Consider the following 1,909-nt stretch of genomic DNA (forward strand, 5'->3'; position numbering starts at 1 on the left):
GTGTCTTTGTTAATATTTCTGTTTATTGTGATGCTGTTGATGAATCATAAAACAATAGCTGTTTATTGTTGAAGATCTTGATGTGTGTTTAGGGTTTAGTGGGTTCATTAGTTGTCGTGTTAAAGTTGCAAGATTTGATTCTATTTAGACCGGAATGAAACTTATAAGTAGACTTGATTTATGTGGAGCAAACATAATAGATCTGTTCATCTCTTATCTAAGGAATTAGTGATATGCATCATATTAAGTAATGCATTAGAATATATAATTCACGATTGAACTACGTCAATGGATCATGTTAGTGAAAGACCTTTCATAGGAGCAAGGTACTAACAATACACTTCTCTATATTTTCAATTAATTGAACTATCAATGACTGGAAAAATGCTAAAGGTCTTCAACAAAAAGATTAAATGATCTCATCTAAACATAACTAATGAAGCATCATTGGTGTTATTTTTGGCTACAGAGAAAGCTGAAGTAAGGCTTCTCAGGAACAGGTATCCTTCTCAATAACCAACCTACCAGCCAAGATATCATGGCAATTTCGATGCATGCGCGCCATTGCTTCCAGTTGAGCCTCTCTGTATCTGCAAACCTTTTCAACAACTCCACAATAACAACCTGCAGAAGAACTATCATGCTTAGTAACATCCAGAATAGCCTTTTCTTTTTCAGTCTCTCAAAGATGTTCCTCCCCTTTACCGTGTTGAATATGGTGAAGATTTGGCAGAGGACAAAGATGTTGAAAATCAAAGTATCCTTTTCTGTGCCACTTAGTTTGAAAGTTGCTTCACCCTCGAACTGTATGGTAAGTATGATAATGATTTGGCATAGAGCTTGTCCTATGATGTCCCTCCATAATATGTTGGTTATAAATGGTTCCCTTTTTTCTACAGGCATCTCTTGCATAAGGCTTTCAGCAGGATTATCGACTGAAAGAGCTAAAACAACTAATGTGCCTACTACCAACTTTACCCACAGTAGTTGAGAGCTGCAAATGGAATCTTACCAGATGAAATGGATGTAACTATGTTGATTGCTGGGGGTTCTCCTGAAAAAATTGTAGTCACAGAGTCCGTCACCAGAGAGGCCGTTGTAGCTGTGAGCTGGAATTGTGCATATATCTGGATGTTGTTGTATACGCCTCTTCCCCACTTCATAGCTTTTTCTATGGGATCAAAACTATCACCCAAGATGATAATATCTGACTTTTCCTTCACGGAATAAGATTCTTGGATTCCAATAGAAACCCACACCAGCTTCCTCGAAAAGTTCTTCATCGCCTCCAATAACTCCTACTATATGGCCGAAATCTTTCAGGCATTGTAACAGCAGAAGCTTGTCTGAAGTAGAGGCTCCAGCAATCACACTATACTTTTCTGCCTTCTCCAATCTCTCTTGATCAGTAAAGCTTCTAAATTCTTCGCCTTCAATGATGGCATCTGTGACTGCTGTTTGATTAGGACTGAGTATGCCACATTCTAGAGCCGATATCTTTGCCTTCTGGATCTTCATGTTCTGTTGTGATCGTTTGACGTGCACTCTGGCTTCTTGGCATTCTCTCACAATTTGCTTATGTTGTGCCGAAACACATCCTTTAGACCTAAAAACCCTATCAATGTGAAATTTTCTTGGTTGAGCCCTGAAACAGTTGCGTGTGCATACGCTATGCAGTTGAGGCCATTATTCTTCATCCTGGACAATTCTCTTGAATGTTGCCCTCGCATTTTCACTGATATCTTTGATTACCCCATCTTCTTCATAATATTGAGTGCAAAGAGCCAGAATCTCATCCACTGTCCTTTCATGTGAATGTGTACTCTGTTATCACCGTTTCTCTGTATCCAAATGCAGCCATCTTTCTTCTGTTGGTCGAGGCTTTCAATATCGAGCATGCTACAGTTTT

The 1,909-nt window shown here is 38.9% G+C and overlaps 1 protein-coding gene across 1 annotated transcript; it reads right to left on the minus strand.

Annotated features, from left to right (window-relative positions):
• Positions 1-350: 350 nt before the first annotated feature.
• On the minus strand, positions 351-1,505 carry LOC130991359 (calcium-transporting ATPase 7, plasma membrane-type-like). The gene is made up of 2 exons (XM_057915526.1): positions 1,013-1,505; positions 351-624 (listed from the first exon to the last, which is right to left on the minus strand). The coding sequence occupies exons 1-2, from the start codon at positions 1,281-1,283 to the stop codon at positions 491-493; spliced, it is 405 nt and encodes a 134-aa protein (XP_057771509.1). The 5' UTR covers positions 1,284-1,505; the 3' UTR covers positions 351-490.
• Positions 1,506-1,909: the final 404 nt, after the last annotated feature.

This window comes from Salvia miltiorrhiza, chromosome 7, assembly GCF_028751815.1.
Source record: "Salvia miltiorrhiza cultivar Shanhuang (shh) chromosome 7, IMPLAD_Smil_shh, whole genome shotgun sequence".
NCBI lineage: Eukaryota > Viridiplantae > Streptophyta > Magnoliopsida > Lamiales > Lamiaceae > Salvia > Salvia miltiorrhiza.